Below are 19,682 nucleotides of genomic sequence, written 5' to 3'. Positions count from 1 at the left end.
CTGTATGTGTGTTAGTTTCAGAGGAAGCCATACTCTGGCTCAAATCAGTTGATAGGACTTAGATCAATTGTAAATGCAACAATTACTAATATTGCATCATATAATAGCACTCACAGCTTTCCAAGAAAACAAAACCAGACATTTATGGTCTTTATACATATATTTGAGGCGAAAGCGGGAGGGAGCAGCAGCCTTCTCAAATGAACAGTAAAAGTTGATTGCATTTGTTTTGAAACTGGGCTGTCTCCCGGGCGTCAGCCAGGTGCCCCGTTCAAAGCCCATGGCAAAGTCAGCTCAGAACAAAAGTGATGTAATTAAGCACGTGGAGCAATGGGTAGGATTCTGTGGTTTCACATGCAAAAGTGATTGCTTTTTGCTAAAAACACTTTATCTGCCTTCCCAATGAAAACTAGTTTGAAAAATTCAAACAGAGTATTTTATGGAAAAGAGATGTATGTTTCTGGACCAGGCTGCCTTGTCGACTACATGATAGAGCAGCAGATTACTGTTGGATTTGTGAAGGGTGCTCCTCCCTCACCACTTTTGCCCGTTAATGTCAATGGCCATAAACCAGTGTCCCGCAGCTCAGCATCATCAAATCCGCTCATTGGTTCCTTCGAAATGGGGACTCTGGCTCGGGCTGGGTGTGGCGTGCTCGGTCACATCTTTTGTTCCATGTGCGCAACGTGATGGGTGTTGGGTTGCGTTGATCACCACCACTCACTTTGCAGGCTGACCCTATGGCTTACCTCAGCCAATAATATTTGACAGCGAGGACAGGCATTAATGAAAAAGAACAGAGGTTTAATATTCAATTCTTTATAGTAATAAACACAACAAAGTTGTAAAAACAAGGATTACCTAAGTGATTGTTAAAAGGTAGTGTTTAATATTTCTGTAATCACCATTATCTTCATAAAAACATACCAAGCAGTCACCATGCATCTTAAGTGATTTTCCTTCTGTAAAATGAGATTATCATACAATTCAAGTCTAAAATCACAGTTGACATGTTGATATGACACCGTCTGAAATCTGCATACATTAGCATGATCTTCACCTCACCACTATCACCATCATAATTTTTCTGTAAAAATATATAACTTATGCATCGCATCGACTCATTCCAACAGTGTTAAAAACATCAACATCACCAGTCTCTTTCCTGAGGTTCCCTGAAAGGTATTCCCAGATGGGTGAAGACATCCTTCTCAGTGAGCGTGGTTAGTGGTGTCCCCCCATACACCTTCAAACTTCCTTGTCTCAACACGTCGCTGTTCAATGAGTGCTCTGATAGGCTCATGCGTTTTGTCTTGGCCAATGCCCTCATAGAGCGGTTAAAATGTGCCGAGCCGGTGAAGTACATGAGGGAGCAGGCGAACTCGCCATAGGGCACCACGATGACGTCGAGGCGGCGGTGGAGCCGGCCAGGTCCTGGCAGACGACACACACCCATGTACTTCTTCTGCTCGCCACTCTCCTCATGGCTGACTAGGTCGTCCGTCAGGAAGCCTGAGTAAAAATGTTTTAAAAAAAGAACAAGAACCGGGTCGCATTCATTAGGGCACACCATAGCAAAATGTTTTGAAACAGAAAACACAAACGATCATGCCTAGTGAATTATGATCCATCTCTCAGCTTATCCCACTATAAATACTTTAAATGAAAAAATAAACGATTAATAATATCATGTTGAAAGAAGATGAATTGTCAATACAAGAGAGAAACTATTAAATGTAGCTATAATTGGTTGAGAATTCACAGACAGTTAATAAATCAAATGCCCTGTATTTGGACGTGTCCTCCTACCGCTCTGGTGGAGGCTCTGTAACACTTTGCTAAAGACACCCCGGTGGGACTTCCCGTCTGGGTGAGAGATGAGGACGTCAACATCTCCACATGTGTCCTTCCCCCGGCGGTACGAACCACAGGCCATGGCCAACAGGCCAGGGTCAAGGAACTGAGCTGCCTCCTTCACCTATACAGTAGAAAAGGACAGGGATATGTTACAGTTTGTCATGGAATAACAGGGCTGCCTCCTTCACATATACTGTACATGTACAACAGGAGAGGAACAAAGTAACAGTTTGCGATATCCAATAATTGTTTTGATTTAGTAGCCCTTTACACTCGTACCTGTACCCATATACGTGTTAAAAATGGCCGATTTGGGCACTAATAAGTGGCTAAATTGGGACGTAGTAGCTGTGCAGTAACTATACATGACGTCAGAGCTCAGGCACTGCGCTTCACAGCGCTGTATGGGTTTGGACTGTCAGCCGTTCTGAACTTGAGCACCGCGCTGGTTAAGAAGTTGCCCCCCCCATCTCTCCCAGTACTTGCGCAACATTTGCACATGTTTTTTTGTTCTCTTAGTGAGGGAAATACTTTAAGTTAAGAGGACTCTATGTACTATGAAAGATGAGACGTTGAAGATGATTATAAATACCACTTTGATGTCACACAAGCAAGCCAAACACCCGTGAGTCCAAATGTGCACTTCACATCTCCATATCATAAAACTCATGGCATATACAGTGTCAGCGTTTATGATCACTAGATGACATGGCGTCATACCCAGAGTTGTTCTGAACAGAATGAGCCTATGCTTGTTTATTCTGAAGATAATTTGCCACCTGAATGCACTCATGACTCCTTTCTATGCGCACCAAAATGACAATCCGTTTCTCTGAATGAGCTGGTGAAAGCCTAACACTGTAAGATCGTATATATTAACTTAGCTAGTCATGTTGACAATAGAACAAGCTTTCAAATCAGGCCCACCTACACCTAGTGATTTATAAGACTTTTGGGATTGTGTAAACAGCAACAGTAATTGTGTTGTGTTTTAAACGAAACAACTACAAGTTTGCTTGCTCTAGTTTCTCAATGTTACAGCTAGGAGAGGTATATAAAAAAAAGTACCTTATAGTTGAAGACTTTTTCATAAAAGTGCATTGAAATTGCACAGATACAGGAACTGTGCACACTTTGGATAGGTGTGTGGCAACTTGGAGACACCAGTTAGTCCTCTCACTCAAACCCTTGTAATTTTTTTGTCTTACGTTGCACCTACCCCACATTTTCCAGGAATAGTGTCATGTTACAGAATGTATCCAGAGTTTTTTCAGATTTCGTTATCAACAAATGAAAAGTACAGTAAATGTAAAATGCACATAAAATCAACAGTGTAATGTTTGGATTCAGTCTTGTGTCAGGTGAACTGTTGTGTGCTCACATTTGGTCTAATCATTTTCCCATGATCTCCAAACTGTTCCCTTTCAATTGCTACCATGGTTATACATATGCTTTTCATATTTCTTCTGTAACAAGCATTTCAATTTAGCCCTATCCATATAGGCCAATTCCCACAAGTGCAAAGGCTTAATGACTGAATTATTCCAGACTGGGCCATTTTTGTGCTTATTTACGATATTGTAGTCGTATTCTCTTTAAATATTCATTGTATGGCAAAAAAATAAAAATAAGGCTTAATTAGTTCATTTAGACTACATTTTCAACATGTTGATACAACCTAACTGATAAAACGGCACAGTTTTGATTCGTAAAGCTCAATTAGAGTATAGTCTTGCACATCATGATATATCATCATCAATGTCAAATATCACAATATGCAATTTAATCATATAAAATCGCCCAACTCTAGACCACACTGAATTAGCTTGTTTCACATACAGTGAAACATGTTACCGTTTGGGATACAATACATGGTGGGGGCTCTCTCACCTATCGAACAGGACAGGGACATTTTGTTTGTTTGAAATACAGTCAAATCTGTGGTGGGGGGTAGCCTGGGAATCCAAATTGAATCGTTGTTTCACTATTGTTTTTCTGATACACTATTGTGTTTCACTATTGTCTCAGTTAAAAAACAACTATGAAAAAGAGCAATTCAGCTTGGATCCCAGACCAGTGGTGGGGAGGACCACTTTGCATACAATGTATTTATCATGAATGGTTATGGGTTCTAGACCATGTTTCAAAGTTTTCCCCAGTAAATATTCTCTCAGGGGCCTTCATTCTAACATATTACAGAACGTTTAGTTTGTTTCTCGTTCATATTTGAACTCAAAATAACATGCTGTACACGTGTTGAATCTTCAAGACAAGTCCTCAAGTTGTATTTATATTACCTACTTGAAATTAGAAAAGAAAATGGTGTATTTTCATAAAGCCTTGCCGGTCAACAGGTAAGCATTAACTGTATTCAAGCAGGCCAGATACATTTTGACGACACTACCTATTATTTTGACAAGCCACAAGTCAAAAGGACACATGCTATAGTCATCTTTCTAATCTGGACTTTGTATCTGGCAGCCACAAAAGCAACAGGGAAATCCAAGTAATACTATATGAAAACAACTGGCTTTGTACCCGGTGCTCCCAGTGATCAGGGCCGCGTTTCATTCCAGGATTATATTCCCTCCCCTTCACAGATCTGATAGGCCTGGACAGGTGAAAGCAATAAGGCGGAATCACAGAGCTAGATAGAGGACTCATCTTTGTATCTGTGCCATTATACATGCAACAATCCCCATTTTAAAGTAGTCCATTTTCTTCTTCTTCATTGGCTGATTGCGCCCAACTCATAGGACTCCCCACGCAGTTGACTACTTTAAAGCGGTGAAAGCCCTCAATGGCAATGTCCATGCTAAAACAGGTTATATCCACGATGAGTCCTCGATCTGTATGGGCGGAATCTACAGTAGATGAGTTCTTGCTTTACAGCCACCCCGTTGTCTCAGATCCATCAAAGGGAGAGAACGGAGGCAGGGAGAGGAAACACCTTTCTGGAATGAAACACAGCCCTGGTATCTGCTGACATATGATGCGCCAAGTTTCTAAGAGTGAGTTCCCCCCCTTTGGGATGTGGCCGGCAGGACTCTGACAGAGAGTGGGATGTCTGCTTTCTCCATCACACACAGACCAGGCTAGGAGAACTGGACTGACAGTCTGCTTAGGGGCCTTGGCAAACTTAAAACATCTGAACTTGGCTTTGAGGTCCCGTAGCATTTCACTTTACAAGATCTCTTGTTCGCAAGGGGGTTAGAGTACTGGACTGGAGACACTTTTCTAAAGAAACTCTCTTAACCCCACTAGATGAAGTGGGAAGAAGAGGCCTGTTTAGTCTATAACTAATATAATGTTAGAATGTTACATTTTAACATTGATTGACCTTTAATGTGGGTGCTTGAGACAATAAGAGGGAGATGTATTACCGTTTTTTCAATGGCGGCTGCCTCTTCTCTGGGCATCCGGTCCAGAAAGTCGTCGTAGTGTTTGAGTCCAATTATTTGGTTGTGGTTCAGATTGGCCTTGGTGCGGATGTCCTCCAAAGTGCGGAACCCCTAATATGGTAAATATATATTTTTTCATCTCATGTCAAATCAATTTGTATCACACTATCAAACACTAAAATAACTGCACGCTCCACAATACAAAAATAACAAATCTTACACAGTCATGTGTTGCATGCAAAATCAGAGAGCGAGAAAGAGAGACACACACAGACAAGAGAGACTGACTGTGTGACAACCAAGATCAATGCATCTAACCTGTGTGTACCAAAGCTGGGCAGTCTTGGCCCCTGCCCCCCAGATATTGGTGAACATCTCCAGTACTGGCGCTGCCTCTCCCAAGTGATCTATCTTACGGAGGTGCCCACTCTCCATGATCTCCATGACCTTGTCAGCCATCTTCTTGCCAATGCCCTGGATCTTACAGGCCTCCTGAAATTTGAGGCATGGTTTAGTCAATTACAAGGAGTTAAAAGGCCCACTGCAGCCATTTTATACTAATATAAAATCTTTCTGGATAAAAATGATGTACCTTACTGTAATAGTTTTCCATTCAAATGGTCAAAAATAAACAAAAATAGCTTTTAAGCTATTTTATCAAGGACTGTCACGGTGGTGAGGGAAAAACAGAAAACCAACTGTTATTGGCAGAGAGGTTTGGAACTCTGTTACTGGTCTACTAGCTAATTTACCAAGCTGAAACTCCCATTCTTTGGGGAAAAACCTGGGTGAAGAGAGGAGCTGTGCCAGCATATTTTATTTGTGTTACATTAATTGCTATCATTTTTGTATTTATATTGCAAGAAATGACAGTTATAGGTGTTAAAAAATGCAAAAATCTCTAAGTTAGAAACGGGGGGGGCACTACCCTTCCTCCAGGCCTCCCCCCGCCGGTACTCAGCAGCACAACGTTATTATAAAAACCTTGTCAAACCATGCAGATTAGAAGGTCCTGTGTAGTTTGTGTTTTCAACAAATGAAGCAACTATCAGGAAATAACATTGATCACATTGTCACACTTTAACTCCACTATACACGTCAAGTTGCTTTTCCATCAGCATCTCATCAATGTGACGTTTTACTTGCTACACAGAGCACGTTGTTTTGAGAGAGGAGAGGAGCAGAGGGGGAGTGTCTGTATTCTATTTTTTCTACTGTACTATACATATAAATTGATAATGCATAAGTACAATAGCTTTGGCCCAGTTTTTCGCAGGTACTAGTGGTTGAACTAAATGATCCTCTAATTTTACAAGTTGCTACATAGTCAATGTAGCTAGCTAGCTAGTAGTAGCAGCTTCGTGACTTCAGAAATCTATGTAAAATAACCATTGGTGTATAGCTGAGGCAATATGCAACAATAATCAACTATTTCTCATTATTTAAATTCACAAGATAGAATGAACACGATTCTTGAACTTGACGCAACACGCAGCTTTCATTGATTTAAAAGGAAGCATTTCCTCAATGGCTCCATTAGCTGTTATACAATATGTTACAAAACACGGTAAAACAGACTTTTTTTATGCACTGGGCCTTTTCAGGCCACCTGAAATTGAACCAGCAGCAATCAATTTATGCATCCATCAATACACGATTTATGCACCCACCTTGGGATGCAGTTGCGTAAACCAACCAAACACATTTCACAATGTTTGCAATAGTGTGAATAGAGAGACAGGAATGAATTATGATGACACAAATACAAAATGGCCGACCATAATCACGAACTATGCAGATATGGGACTAAATAACATACCTCATAGGACGTGATAGGCTTGTGGTAGCTCTTGAGGGCGCTGACGGCTTTGGAGTAGCCCAGCGCTCTCCATCTGTCCCCCTGGTGCGTGTAGGCCTTGGCCAGCACCTCCAGTTTATCTGTGATGTGCTTGTTGTGGTTGTCAACCTTGGACTGGGAGGACTGGGCACACACCCACTTCCCTGAGAGAGGCTTCTGTTGGGGGTCTGAGGGGGCAGTGGCGGTACTGGGGGTCTCGTCCTTGGGGTGCAGGCCACTGATCAGAGCCTCCAGATCACTCTGGGAGACGCCATATTCGCCTTGAGTGTCTTGGACCTATGGATACATGAAGTAATGAAGTGTATGATTAGGGCCAGAAGAAGCTATCATGCAGTGACAGGGTTATGGTTAATGGTTATGTGGTCGCCAACCTACAGTCTCTGTTGACTCATTTGGTTTTATTTCATCAGAGATTGGCTGCTTCATGTCCTGTGTGGCTGGAAGTGGGATACTGTTGAGCAAGTCTTCTTTGACACCGTCCTTTGTAGTTTCCATGTCTTTGTCTGGGTTGAGTAGGCTGTAGTCTGCTGTATCCAGCAGTCTCTGCTCACTGATGCAGGTGCTGAGCCAGGTGCACTTCAACAGATAAACTCCAGAGGGCAGCCTGTCCACTTTGAGCAGCCTGAGAGCCCTGTCACAGTCCATACTGTCATCCACTACTACATGGGTGACTGTGGGACAGAGGGAACTCTCAGTTTGGCCTCCATTCTGGACAATCTGTTTCTGGAAGATCTGACATCTGGCATTCCCGATGCCGGCTGGTAATATGTGTACGGTGACGCCCTGGAAAGCACTCCCTGAAATGAGATTGTGAAAAAGTAGTTTTACACACACAGGGCTTGTTCAACATCGACTGCTGACTGATCTACAAATCTAGCGTCATAAAATCATTATTATTTGTAGATCTGTCAATCAGTCACAATGTGTCCAAAATGCATTACGAATGTGATGCTCTCAAACACGGTCCACACCTGTAACAGGTACAGTTTCATCAGTCTTCCTCTTTGGTGGGGGGACATCCTTTCCTTCACGTGCCCCTGCTCTCTTCACTTTGGGGAAAGCTTTCATAATTCCGTAGGCAGACATTTCGCCAGGGAAAGGGCAGCCCTGGAAAATATAGAACAGAATGTGACAACTGACACCGGCTAGCTAACTTTAGCTGACTAGCTAAATTAGCTAGCAAGCGGACAACAACAACGGCATTTAACTGTTTTGAACAGCTGGGATTCACTCACTCCACTGAAATATGTTACGTTATATATTTATTAAACAAATTTCTATCAATGGTCGACAAACTCTTGAAAATACATGTTTTACCTCTTTGGACGACCAAAACACAAACCAATGTTACAATGCAGATGGTTTAAAAATAATTTAACTTCCGGTTCGTTATAGACCTATTTTTAGTTCTTGCACGACAAAGTTAAATATTTTTCGAGAAAATATTGTAAAAAAAGTATGTATTATTTATTGAGTAAATGTAAACATGTTTTTGACATATTATGTAGTTTAAAATATATGAAAACTTCATTATACGTTTCACGATGACCTCCGTTGCCGTGGCTACACGTGATGTTTCAGGAAGTGTCAGTTTATTGCAATATGGCTGTGCAGAGCTGGTCAGATCTCCTAAAAGCATCCACGAAAACCGCTTTAATACACGATGGTGAGTGAAACAGAGAGATATAGACAAGTTATCATCATTATTGTGTTTTGTATTACAATATTTCACCCTTGCATTCATCTAGTAAGACTTCAGTGTCAATTATAAGCTCGCTAGCATTATCTGCTAACTAACACTAACGTTCACTTTGCCTAGCAAATCTGTTTAGCAAAGATGAAAGCTAGCTAGTTCACATTTAAGTGAATTTCTATTGGTGCTTTGCAAAACTCTTCCCAGGGAAAAGGAAGATACACTATCTCTTTACAGATGGGAAAGAAATGGCAGAAGAATATGACTTGACAACAGATGAGCTCATTGGTAAGCTTGTTTCAGATTAGACATCTTCTAAAAAGTATCCTGCATTAGCTACATTGCTTCCGGTGCATTATATTATTTCCACTCTCAGCTGATGTATTCTTACTTTGCAGTACGAAAGTGGCGTTCGAAAAGCACCTTGAAGGGACAGGGACCATGGGAGATAGAAGTTGGAGAGCCAGTCCCATCTACTGTAGCCTGTTTGGAATCAGATGTTATCAAAGAAAACTGTTCAAACGTGAGTTGTATTATACAATATTTACATCTGTTATGTTTCAGGCCATGATCTAAATTGATAATTGATTCTAGTTCAATATCACCAACAGCACTCATCCAAATGTGTCAACTAATACATTTACGATCGTGGAATTCATTTCATTTTCATCATTTCACTATTCAACTAATCATAAATAAACAGTATGCATTTAACAGTACAATGCTTTGTTGTATTTCCTCAGCCTGTATTTATGCGCAAAGACACAAAGACCAGTTTCCTGTGGAGAGTCCGGAACCTTCCGTACCCCAAAGAGGTCTACAATATTTCAGTGGAGCCTGATCAACGATGCTGCATCATACGAACAAATAACAAAAAGTAACATCCAAATAGCCTCTATTCCACTCTCATGCCCAAATGCTGTAATAGTTATGCATACAGTTGATATGTTTCCCCTCCTTAGAAATCTACTGATAAACTGCTAGGCCTATATCACTTCAGATATCATTAACTACAGGTGCCTGAAAAGTGATACCACATTCAAAGTCTATATGATTTCTACAGTTGTAACATCTTCACAATGGAGAAGGCCTCCTATATTTTCCTTTATTTTCTTTGTCAGTGTTAGTTCCAGTTCCTCATATGTAAGTGAGGCTGGCTCTCCTATAGGTGGCACTGTTGACAAAAATATCGATCTCTTGCCTTCAAGAAACCCTTTTCTCACTGCGGTGTGTTATCCTTTGCAGGTACTACAAGAAGTTTAATATTCCTGATCTGGACCGAAGCCAGCTGCCATTGGATAGTTCCGCGCTCAACTTCACCCATGCCAATAACACGTTAATTGTCAGTGTAAGTACTCCTGACAACAACAACTAACAAACCAACTACAGTACTTCTCAAATCCCACCTTGGGTGATTTTACACTGCAAGTCTTATATCCAATATACAGAGACTGATGGGCGAACTTGAGGCTAAACTATAAGTTGATACTGGAGACTAGATTGAAACTATATTTTTGTATTCGTCTCACTTGTATCAGAACATGCCTGTGAACTCAAGGGATCGAATCATTGAATTAGTTAGTAGGCTATCCTAACGTTTGTTCTAAGTATCTGATGAAGAGATTGACCGTTACTTTATGTGTATACCTATCATAATCGGTTTCTCTGTGCTATTCGATTTCTTATTCCTTGCGTTTGTTCAAATTGGCACCCTATTCCCTATATAGCGTACTATTGAGCCCGACTCTGGTTGAAAGTAGTGCACTATATAGGGAATAAGGAGCCTCTGTGTTATCCCACTTCAGGCCAAACATTACACTACAGGATGTACATGGAAGGGAAAGGTGTTTCAGTAGAGGTAATTACCTATTCTGTCTTTCCTTTCAAGTACAAGAAGCCCAAGGAGATATTAACCCTTGAGCACGAGCTACTCCGGGAGGTGAAGAAACTGAAGGGAACCAATGAAGAGGACGTCGACTGCAAAACTCAATGAAGTGCCAATCTGGATCTGAGGGGATGTCACTCAAACAAGTCGTTTTTGATTTGCACTGGTGATGCAGTATCCTGTATGTTTTCTACTCTGATTTCTGGTTCTCAATGGGATTCCACTATTGGAAAAATTTAGCGCAGTGCCTTTTCCATACTTTCCATTGTGTTTATTGCCGTCGAGGCGGGGGGGGGGATGTGGAATTGAGACAGTGAATTACAAACATAGTTACTTGTTCAAACTTGTTCTGTCAAAAAAATATTTGAGAAATGTCACTGCTGTTCTGTAAAAAGTTCTGAATTGTTGTTGTCGAGATACGAACAATTATTGGGTTTAATACGTGATGTTGTCCTTTGAAGATGAATACAATTCCATAACATTGTTAACAACTGTCTCTACATCTCTCTTTTCCCTTAACTATGCAAACTATTAGTTGTTAAAATAGTCCAAACGCAGAGAGTTCATCCCCCTCCCACAATTCTTGGTCTCCTTCCCTTGTAAAACACTTTAACACACAATGCCTTTTCCCTATTCTTTCCACACACACAAACACACACACACTTTTCTCGACGGGGTCGCCCTTACAAGTAAGTCCCATTTGTGTTAACTGAATACCCTTATGCTCATGATTGTGCAGCCCAGAGTAGGCCACCCTGAAAGCCATTATGGCCGAGCTAGCCAGTACTAGCAGGTCTTACTGGTCCCCTGAGCCTCGCCCAGTCCTCCAGGGGGTGACTTTACTGGCCCAGAGTCCTCCAACAAATCCTCTCGCAATCCCCAAGACTGGGGATAGCCAAGGATAGGTATGGAGCTTGGATGACAGAAGCACTATATTACTGGGAAGTGAACGAGTCGTATGCTTTGTAAATATAGGTTCTTGCATGACAGTAGTACTGAATTACCGCAAAGTGGAAAAAGGTTGTAGGCTCTTTTGTAAATCGAGTACCACGGTGAGCCACAATGAGAAACGTTATCTGACTGAATGCTTGCTAACTTTAACCATCAAACTCTAGGGAGATGAGTAACAAGACATTATATCTGACTAAGCTAATATGACTGAGGTTTGACCATCAAAGTTTGATTGAAACAATGCTACAAAAAAGGAACAATTCCATTTAAATATAGATTCCTCTAACCTAGTGGTGATTCCTTGCATTTCTGGGACTCTATGTGCCTAACCAAGTGAGCAGTACAAGGGCTAAACACGGCGACTAAACCACAGGTCACTTGCTATTGTGCTTTGTGTACTTCCTAAATGGGAGGAGATATGTCATGGGATTTGGGAACCAGATCCAACCAAAGCATAAGATCTGAGAAAAGAATTCTCAACTAATTTCTCAAATCAAGAGTTTCTGTTGGATTGCTTTGACTTTGTGTTGTCCAAATCAAATCTTGGACATGGAATGAAATGACCATTTGGAGGGTGATTTGCGTACACTGCTGTCTTTTCTCATTTGGCAGAGCAGGATAATGCTTCAATTAAAGTGCATGATGTGTCCTAGTAGCAATTGAGCCATGAGGATAGCCATTCATTTCTCAATAGGAGTAACAATAATAACACAACAAGTTCAGAGTTTTTATCCTGTCAGATTTATTGAACCTTTTTGATCACAGCTTTCAGTTGTTCATTCGTTTGCAAGTCCTCAAAGCTGGCGGCGCTTGGCGCTTAGCTATACTGAAAAACCATTCCTCATATTTGGAATCCGACCTTTAGCAAACAACCAATAGGACATCCAGACTTCAAACAGTGAGAAAGAAGAGAGGAAGGGAATATAGAGGGTCTGCTCTGATTCTGTTGTGCAGCCAGGCCAACCGGGTCTTCTTCCCCGTCATCTGATTCTGTGGTGCAGCCAGGCCGACCGGGTCTTCTTCCCTGTCATCCGATTCTGTTGTGCTGCCAGGCCGACCGGGTCTTCTTCCCCCTGTCATTTGGCCTCTGCCGGTCATGCTCAGTTGCTCCTGGGAGAGAGAGGAGCGTTTCTTTCTGCCTCGTCCTTTCATTCCCGAATGCCTCTTCCCAGCCATTCCCCCTCTTTCAGCCGGTGCCACATTTTGCCACACTGAGCCCCGGTGCTCTTTCGCTTTCTTTCCCTCCCTCCCTCCCTCCCTCCCTCCCTCCCTCCCTCCCTCCCTCCCTCCCTCCCTCCCTCCCTCCCTCCCTGTGAGACTAGCTTCTTTTTGATAACTGACCCCTCCTCGTGTTATTATTCGAACCCACTATTGTATAACATGTCCTTTTATATGAGGGCCACAAAGGGCCCATTTGACCACAGGGTTACGGTGTGTGATCGTGAGAAATGCAACTACATGGTGGTAACCTTTGTCTCGAAACAAAATTGTGGGCTGACCTCGTCTGCTTTTAATGCATAGCCCCAGCTATTCAGGCCCAAGTCTCACTTGCTGAGCACATTGAATTGCAGTAGCCTGTCACAGATATCGCCCCTTAGTTATCTGGGTCTCCAGTTTTTTAGGCAACGTTAGAACCTTTGGGACCCCAAAGTGACCCAGCTAGAAACATAGTTAGAAACGGCGCATTGACTCAAAATTATTTTGTGATTTTAATATACACTCTACAATAAATATTTCCATCATTTAAAAGTATTTTTACAAATCTTCCAATTAAAAATATATTCATATATGTAGAAAACAGACTAATGAAAAGGAATGCAAATGGCCTCCTAAATGCAAAATAAAGTGTTTTACGTGTATTCACTGTTAATTAGTTGATGCAACCACATGATGATCCAAAGATAGCTGCCATGTAATGTGTATTCATTATTTCTCTCTCATAACATCCTCTCTTTATAGCTGAGTAGGGTTATCACTAAGCCCAAGATGTCCTTTCATTCATTCAAATCTCATCGAGTGCTTGAGCACTAAAATCATCCTCTGGTTATAAAAACTCTTTCCTGCAAATAAACCTTGGTCTGACGTAGCAGATTAGAATCGTCTACTCATTGTTTTAGACACAATCCAGTACAAAACACAACAAAAAGGAGTCCTTGCAAGGAGCAGAAATGTGGTAGTGGTATTTTTGTTTGGTGTGTTCCCCTCCCTCCCTGTGCTTCCTCTTCTTCTTCGTCTGTTCTTTCCTCAGTGGGCCCCTGAGCTGTGGTGATGGGTATGTTTAGTCCTCCGGGGGTGGAAGGGGACCACGGGGAGGGGGAGGACATCAAAGGGCTGGGTGTCACCCAGGAGGTGGCCCTTGGGCTGGCGTTTCATGAAGTGGGCCTCCCTCTGGTGTTGCTTGGTCCTGGAGGCCTTGCGGGGCCTTCCTTTACGCGTGAAGGCCATGTACCAGCCCTCATATTTAGCGTTCTGGAGAGCAGTGTAGTTGTTCTCCAGAACGATCTCTGTGAAGATGCAGTCTTTACCACGACCCTTCCGCTGTTAGAGAGAGGGGGGTGTGTGTGTGGGGGGGTGGGGTGGGGTGTGAGAGACGGAATGACAGAATGAGTTAAGGGGTCAGTCTCTGAGGATGTTAAAATATTGTTTTGACAGGTAAATGTCCTATCAATCCTTCAAGTTTCTTCCCAAATCATGTCCAACTCCCTACAAGGGCTTTTCTGGTCATAACTCAGGTGAAGAGCCTTACACAGGACAGACATAACTTTTCTCTGAAACTTTGTACTCATGGTCACAGTCAAAATGTTGACAGAACTTATTGAACTCAACCGACCTCCAGGGCTCACATGAAAAGAGATGTACATTTCAATGTGACTTCCCTAAATAAAGGATTAATAAATAAATCTAATGTTTACCTTGCCAATCAATTTCCCCGTCTTGTTCATGCAGATGTAGTAGCCCGTCTTTGCCCCTTTGATCCGAATACGACTACCAAACGTGTCCGTCTCCACCACAAGTTTGGCTAGAAAAACATAAAACACATCATATCTTTATTCAGCTCAGATACAATGCACAATAATTCTCAAGCTTATGAGGTTATTCTATTTTGTGAACACAATATGCATGCATTCGTAACTTTGAGATAAAACCCTTGTGAAAAATAATCAAATAGCGGTATCATTTGAGACTGAGTTGAACTTGAAGACTATGAGACTATGCCGGCCCAGTAGTATTGAAGTGATGACATCAGGAAGGGTGTGAAGTTATTGTAATGACTGGTTTCGGAGGACTACATTTAACCTCGATCTAATAACTTTAAGTTATGTATTATATTATGATGACTTTAGCAGAGTTGTACTACTCGTTATCATGGCATCAACCTTGCATGCAGCGGGGAGACAAGTATTGTATATGGAAAAACATTCAAACATCAATTAAATTCGAAACATTGGCTAAAAACACTCAAGTCTTTTAGAATAGCAGCAAGTGGCTTTGACTTTGCACTGAGCCATTGTCATTGAACGGCTATAAAATGCCTCGCTACGCTCCACTTAGATGATGGGGAGGAAGGAGGAACAAGGGAGTGAGAGAACATAGCGGTCAGCGACACAGCCACAAAAGCACCGAGCAGTGGTCAGATTTGGGCCTGCTACAAGAGTGACACCCACTTAGGACATGCACGCGCGAGCCAAGGCGAGGTGTGTGTGTGTGTGTGTGTGTGTGTGTGTGTGTGTGTGTGTGTGTGTGTGTGTGTGTGTGTGTGTGTGTGTGTGTGTGTGTGTGTGTGTGTGTGTGTGTGTGTGTGTGTGTGTGTGTGTGTGTGTTTGAGGGAGAGGGAGAACAGAGAGAGAAAAGATGGGATAAAATGAAGATGCTGACTTCACCGCTCTTTATAAACCGAGTCATACATTGAGTTGTAAAGCAATGAACATTCCTCATTAAATTACAATCCAAAAAGCAGGCAGCAGGCATAGGGAGAAATAGATTGTTGTGGTGGAAAGATGGCTAGACAGACCAAAAAAAATACTTTGGTGACAGGAATTTGCTCCCTTTAAAATGTCAGACAATTTTTTCCATGTGGGAAGAAACAATTCCCAACCTTGCATAGATTTCATCAAAACAGCTGTCTATATTGTACACTTTGTCCATAGGCTAAACTCTAAGAAAATAAAATTCTAAAAGGGTTCTTTATCTGTCCCCATAGGATAACCTCTTTTGGTCCCAGGTAGAACCATTTTGGGTTCCATCTAGAAACCTCTGTAGAAAGGGTTCTACATGGAACCCGAAAGGATTCAATCTGCAACCAAAAAGGGTTCTTCAAAGGGTTCTCCTATGGGGACAGCCGAATGACCTTTTAAGGGTCCAGATAGCACCTTTTTTTTCAAATAGTGCACAGGAGGCCTATGAATACGTCTAAACCACCACTGTTGAGAAATACAACGTGTTAAAACTTCATGTGGATGAAACAGTGCAACGAAGTTGCCCTGAGAAATGTGGTGCTAATTATTCCACTTGGCAGAAATGCAGTTTACCCAAACCCTTCCAAAGACAATGCATTGTGTCTAAGGGACATTCAGCACCACTCTGGATAAGTGAGTTAAAACAATTCTGTTTTATCAATGAAATGTATCAAATTTTTGTCATTCTCGTGGCAAATGTCAATCAGTCACTGATATGTTAAACCACTAAATCTCATGTAAAAATGTCGTACTTTTTGTTGGTATGTTAAATTTAAGCAGATATGAATGAATTTATGTTTTGTTCAAAGGATGGACTTGAGAGAGCTACTGTATATTTATAACATTTCAATATTTCGCTATTTGAATATTCATTGACATGTGTCCATCAAAGACCAATGGGGGACAGAATTAAATAAAAACACATTCGCCTCAAATAACTTTGGGTAAAAAAATAGGGCATCTCAAGGTTATGAAAATTGCAAGTCATATTTCTTTCTTTCAACCGCTTCTGAGAGGCTAAGCTACTCAGTAAATGATAAGAAGGTAGAAAGTAAGACGAGTTCTGATGTGTTTACCAGATTTTCTGAGTGGGTTTCTCCCCAGAATCCCAGTCCAGAACAATACTATATAATCCATTTCGAATGCATTTTCTCTTTCCCGCCGCCTACTCAAAACCTAAATTCTTCATGCTAAATAGAACTGTTTGCTTTTTAAATGGTAACATTTTCATAATATACCTAATTTTCTTCTCCAATAGGCCTACATGACTTGTAAATTGACGTGTCCATAAGTAGATTTAAGTCATTTCAAAATCTGGAATAGGCCTGTTGAATCCTATAATTATTACGAAGATGCCTAGGCCTACTTGAAGGCACCCATTTCGTGCTAGGTGTGATTGATTTGTTTCTTACCGTGCACAGCTCCGTCGTCGCCCATGGCATTCACTTTCTTATTGCCCAGAACCTGGACATGTTTACCGCTGGTCCGGCTGTAGAGCTGGTAGGTCCGAATCAACCGGCGGCTCATCCGGTCAGACAACCGGCACTGCTCGTTCACATGGTGCTTGAAATTAGGAGGTGGGGAGTGGGACTGCACTGTGTTCTATCAAACAAGAAAAACACACAAGAAAAATGCATGAATAAAAACATTGAAGTATAAAAATAAAAACACCAATGAGAGCATAGCCGAACTGATAATTAATGCTAATTGATGTTCAGTCTAAATGAATGAGAAGCAGATCAAGTTATTTTCCAACTAAAACATATTTATATATTTCAATGAACACCAATCATATGCTATTCATATGGAGTTAGGCTATAGGCATTTCAAAGGGAATTGCGGGCACATGGCTTTTAGAAGAGAAAAAGTGCCCTTGCACAGTGAGTGTTTGGGGAGATGCACGCAGCGAGTCCGCTGTCCTCACTCGAGATGACATGCCTATGATAGGTTGTTTTACCACGAATGATCTTTCACCCCCATCTCCCTTAGCTATATCCCTTAACGATTATTTTTCAATTCAGCCATACGCCATCCCCATATGTTTTAACAGTTACCTTTTAGGCTCGCGTTTACGTCTTTTCAAGATGTTTGACTTGTTGCCAACTGCTTAGGCCTCGTAATAAAATGTTTTCATGGTTATTACACATTTACTGCAGATATGCAAACGAATTGGATTAATATCAATAAGAATAAAAACGCTTGTAAATGGATATAATTAGTTGCATTGATGGACTGAAATCTTTTTAAGGGGCTATGAAATGTTATTGTATGCCCATTGCGCTGCAAACGCCATACAAATGCATGCAAGTTCGTACCTGTGTGTAAAAACACAGCGCTAAGAACTGAAGTAACCTGAAACATAAAAAAAGAATCATATTTATGTTTCATATACATTTCCAAATATGTCAAGTAACTCTATAGGCCTATATAGCCAATTCCTTAAATCTGAACAGTTCAGTAGTATAATAACTCACAGGTAGCCTAATCTCGATGTTCTAAGCCTCATATTGAAATAAGTCAAATATTTCTTCATGAATTCCACTATTCCAATTCCACATGAGTTCTCTGGGAAATAACAGTCCTTCCCAGCGGCAATTTCAGCTTGGATTTGATCTCCCTTCTGTTACAGCTTATAAAATGATAGCCCGACGATGGAGATCCAGAAACAAGTGAAGGTTCGGTCCAATGTTCCAGGTAGGATTCACATTTACTCATTGACAGTATTCACAATAAAACGTTCCGGGACGATTTAAAGACGTTCAGGGGGCCATCCAGAATTACAAGTCCCAGGGATAGAGATCGCACTGTGATCAAGCGACCACCGTTATTCCACCAGTCGGTCAATTCCCCCTCGTGTCAATCATCCCTCCTCTGCAGAATTCAAGGTCTTCTTTGATGTTGCTTAGTAGAGATAATGTATATCCCGGTTGCTTTCGTGGAATTGCAATACATCCGTATGCACTGGTGGGATGGAATTATTACGCACATGGAGATTAGCCTATTTGTATGCATATTTTACGCGCGACAGTGAGGAGATGCATGTCCATTCAATAATAAAAAATAAAAAATGGAATCTTGAATAGATATGAATAAAAAATGGTAGCAAAATGTATAGTTCTATGTATTTACAGCCACTGGTGATGTTTGCCTCTCAAAGAAACGCTGTTAGATGGTCGGTATAGCGGGGCTCCAATGTCAACCTCCCACACGTGTGTTTCTTGTGGTCCCGTTTACTTCAGAATACAGCGGCTCCTGCCCTCGACATTTAAATACTTTCACTTGCGAGAAAGGCAATATCCTTGCAGAGTGCAGGCGGAGCCTTTGGTGAGAGATAGTAACAGGCTGAGGAGGACTGAAAGTGGCATGTATTGATTGACACCTGACCATGTTGAGGTATTTCACAAATATGAGCCACATTAATTGACTTGGCTTTGTGCCTTATTAGGCTACTTACAGTGTTGGGATTGTTTCACAAGTTATCAAACATGAATGTTTCAGCTCAATTCTTGATCATATCAAACATTAACAAATCAGGAACAAACCTATTAATTGTTATTTGTCAACAATTCAATCAACTAATTCATTTCCAATGAATAAAGGTTAAATACAAAGATGTATATAATGTAGATATTGGCCCTACTGCATCACACAACAGAATAGCAAAGAAACCAAGCCTCTGTTCCCTGGAATCTACTTAAGAAAATATTCAGCTAAATTAACCTCCTCCCCTACTGCAGGTTAGTGGTTGTTTCATACTGCAGGTTGGTGGTTGTTTCATACTGCAGGTTAGTGGTTGTTTCATACTGCAGGTTAGTGGTTGTTTCATACTGGAGGTTAGTGGTTGTTTCATACTGCAGGTTAGTGGTTGTTTCATACTGCAGGTTAGTGGTTGTTTCATACTGCAGGTTAGTGGTTGTTTCATACTGCAGGTTAGTGGTTGTTTCATACTGCAGGTTGGTGGTTATTTCATACTGCAGGTTAGTGGTTGTTTCATACTGCAGGTTAGTGGTTGTTTCATACTGGAGGTTAGTGGCTGTTTCATACTGGAGGTTAGAGGTTGTTTCATACTGCAGGTTAGTGG

The 19,682-nt window shown here is 41.4% G+C and overlaps 3 protein-coding genes across 4 annotated transcripts; 1 reads left to right on the top strand and 2 right to left on the bottom strand.

Moving 5' to 3' along the window:
* Positions 1-783: 783 nt before the first annotated feature.
* On the bottom strand, positions 784-8,509 carry LOC109887484 (polymerase (DNA directed), lambda). Its single transcript, XM_020478877.2, has 8 exons — positions 8,434-8,509; positions 8,088-8,223; positions 7,492-7,913; positions 7,078-7,392; positions 5,577-5,750; positions 5,241-5,369; positions 1,810-1,978; positions 784-1,512 (listed from the first exon to the last, which is right to left on the bottom strand). Exons 2-8 carry the CDS (start codon positions 8,200-8,202, stop codon positions 1,151-1,153), a joined length of 1,686 nt encoding a protein of 561 aa, XP_020334466.1. The 5' UTR covers positions 8,203-8,223; positions 8,434-8,509; the 3' UTR covers positions 784-1,150.
* A 171-nt stretch (positions 8,510-8,680) lies between these two features.
* LOC109891810 (protein DPCD) lies at positions 8,681-11,182 on the top strand. Of its 2 annotated transcripts, none has more exons than XM_031831572.1 (6): positions 8,681-8,782; positions 9,017-9,097; positions 9,208-9,332; positions 9,553-9,686; positions 10,055-10,157; positions 10,698-11,182. In XM_031831572.1, exons 1-6 carry the CDS (start codon positions 8,689-8,691, stop codon positions 10,800-10,802), a joined length of 642 nt encoding a protein of 213 aa, XP_031687432.1. In that variant the 5' UTR covers positions 8,681-8,688; the 3' UTR covers positions 10,803-11,182. The 2 variants fall into 2 exon arrangements, with proteins under 2 accessions (XP_031687432.1, XP_031687442.1); XM_031831582.1 differs by having other exon boundaries at positions 8,684-8,782; positions 9,047-9,097.
* A 2,154-nt stretch (positions 11,183-13,336) lies between these two features.
* On the bottom strand, positions 13,337-18,834 carry LOC109892053 (fibroblast growth factor 8b-like). The gene is made up of 5 exons (XM_031831561.1): positions 18,076-18,834; positions 17,917-17,953; positions 17,014-17,203; positions 14,558-14,664; positions 13,337-14,183 (listed from the first exon to the last, which is right to left on the bottom strand). The coding sequence occupies exons 1-5, from the start codon at positions 18,132-18,134 to the stop codon at positions 13,890-13,892; spliced, it is 687 nt and encodes a 228-aa protein (XP_031687421.1). The 5' UTR covers positions 18,135-18,834; the 3' UTR covers positions 13,337-13,889.
* Positions 18,835-19,682: the final 848 nt, after the last annotated feature.

The sequence above is a fragment of the Oncorhynchus kisutch genome, linkage group LG1 (genome assembly GCF_002021735.2).
Source record: "Oncorhynchus kisutch isolate 150728-3 linkage group LG1, Okis_V2, whole genome shotgun sequence".
NCBI classification, from domain to species: domain Eukaryota; kingdom Metazoa; phylum Chordata; class Actinopteri; order Salmoniformes; family Salmonidae; genus Oncorhynchus; species Oncorhynchus kisutch.
Note: the sequence above shows the minus strand (reverse complement) of the source record. Positions and strands in the feature narration are given on the sequence as shown.